The sequence below is a fragment of the Octopus bimaculoides genome, chromosome 23 (assembly GCF_001194135.2).
Source record: "Octopus bimaculoides isolate UCB-OBI-ISO-001 chromosome 23, ASM119413v2, whole genome shotgun sequence".
Taxonomy (NCBI): domain Eukaryota; kingdom Metazoa; phylum Mollusca; class Cephalopoda; order Octopoda; family Octopodidae; genus Octopus; species Octopus bimaculoides.
The window spans coordinates 31,434,460-31,435,627 of record NC_069003.1 but is presented as its reverse complement, the minus strand read 5'-3'; the positions used below and the strand labels follow the sequence as shown (position 1 = coordinate 31,435,627).

The 1,168-nt window shown below is 35.1% G+C and overlaps 1 protein-coding gene across 1 annotated transcript in view; it reads right to left on the bottom strand.

The window, feature by feature from the left end:
• Positions 1 to 1,168, bottom strand: part of LOC106870407 (venom phosphodiesterase 2) — a 93,319-nt gene that overhangs the window by 8,748 nt on the left and 83,403 nt on the right. Inside the window, exons 24-25 of the mRNA XM_052976061.1 lie at positions 936 to 996; positions 529 to 562 (exon numbers count right to left, since the gene is read on the bottom strand). Coding sequence (XP_052832021.1) covers positions 529 to 562; positions 936 to 996 — 95 coding nt within the window. The remainder of the gene's footprint in view (positions 1 to 528; positions 563 to 935; positions 997 to 1,168) is intronic.

The window sequence follows — 1,168 nt, the reverse complement described above, 5'->3', positions numbered from 1 at the left end:
ATATATATAAATTTAGATTCGATGTGAATATGGTACTTAAGATTAGGCACCAGAATTAAGTATGGTATTATCCATACAATTCCAAAATAAGGTGATTAAAATCAAAATAAGCGACAAGGGTATCCAAAGTTAATGCAGTACGATCGTTTCATGCAACTCCATTTAATTAAGCAATGTGAACATTATATCAAATGTAAAATGCAGAGCAATCCTCAGCTGCACAAAGATATATAGAAATTTACTGAAATTTCATTTCAATAGAAGGTCATATTGTTGTAACCACATTTAAACTCTCCAAGTAGAAAGTAAGAATACAAAAAACCATTTTGACTTAGCCTGTATGGTCTGGCTAAGTCAAAATGGTTTTTTGTATTCTTCTTTTCTCCTTGCCCAAGGTGCCATGCAGTGGAACTGAATCCAGAACCATGTGGTTGGGAAGCAATCTTCTTGCCACACAGCCAAGCCTGCACCTTAAGAATGTTCACTGTAACATATGAAAAAGCAAATATATGAACATTGAATGCTTACCTTTCATACACTCTCTTCCCTGTCTTTTTATCCTCTGAAATTAAAAAAAAAAACTCATCATTAATCTAAAAAAAGGGAGTTAATTCATCAGTTTACAAGATACCATAAGTATTTAAATGATTAGCATGATCAAAGAGGGCTTCCATGAGCTTCCAGTTTCCAATGATCAAATTCATTTCCAAGGCATTGGTTGATCTGGGACTACAGTAGAAGACATTTGCCCAAGGTGCCATACCAAAGGACTGAACCTAAAACCATATGGTTGGGAAGCAAGCTTCTTAACTACTCATCCACGTCTACACTGACACATATAATGACATGGAGAATTGAAAAGACTTCTATAGAGGCAACAAAAAAACAAAAAAAAACAGAATGGTTATAATATAATAAAACATTTAAATACTTACTGAATCCTGGCCAAAAGTAAACAGAAGCTGTTTTGTTTTGGTTTTCAGCAATATTCCATATCTATAAAATACATGTAACAAACTGTTAGAAGAGAAGAGGAGACATAGGAGGGGAAGGTGGTGATGAAAAGATTATAGTGAGACAGATACAGGTGTCTTGCTGTAGAGGAAGTACAAGGTGAGAGAGAGAGAGAGAGAGAGAGAGAGAGAGAGAGAGAGAGAGAGAGAGAGAG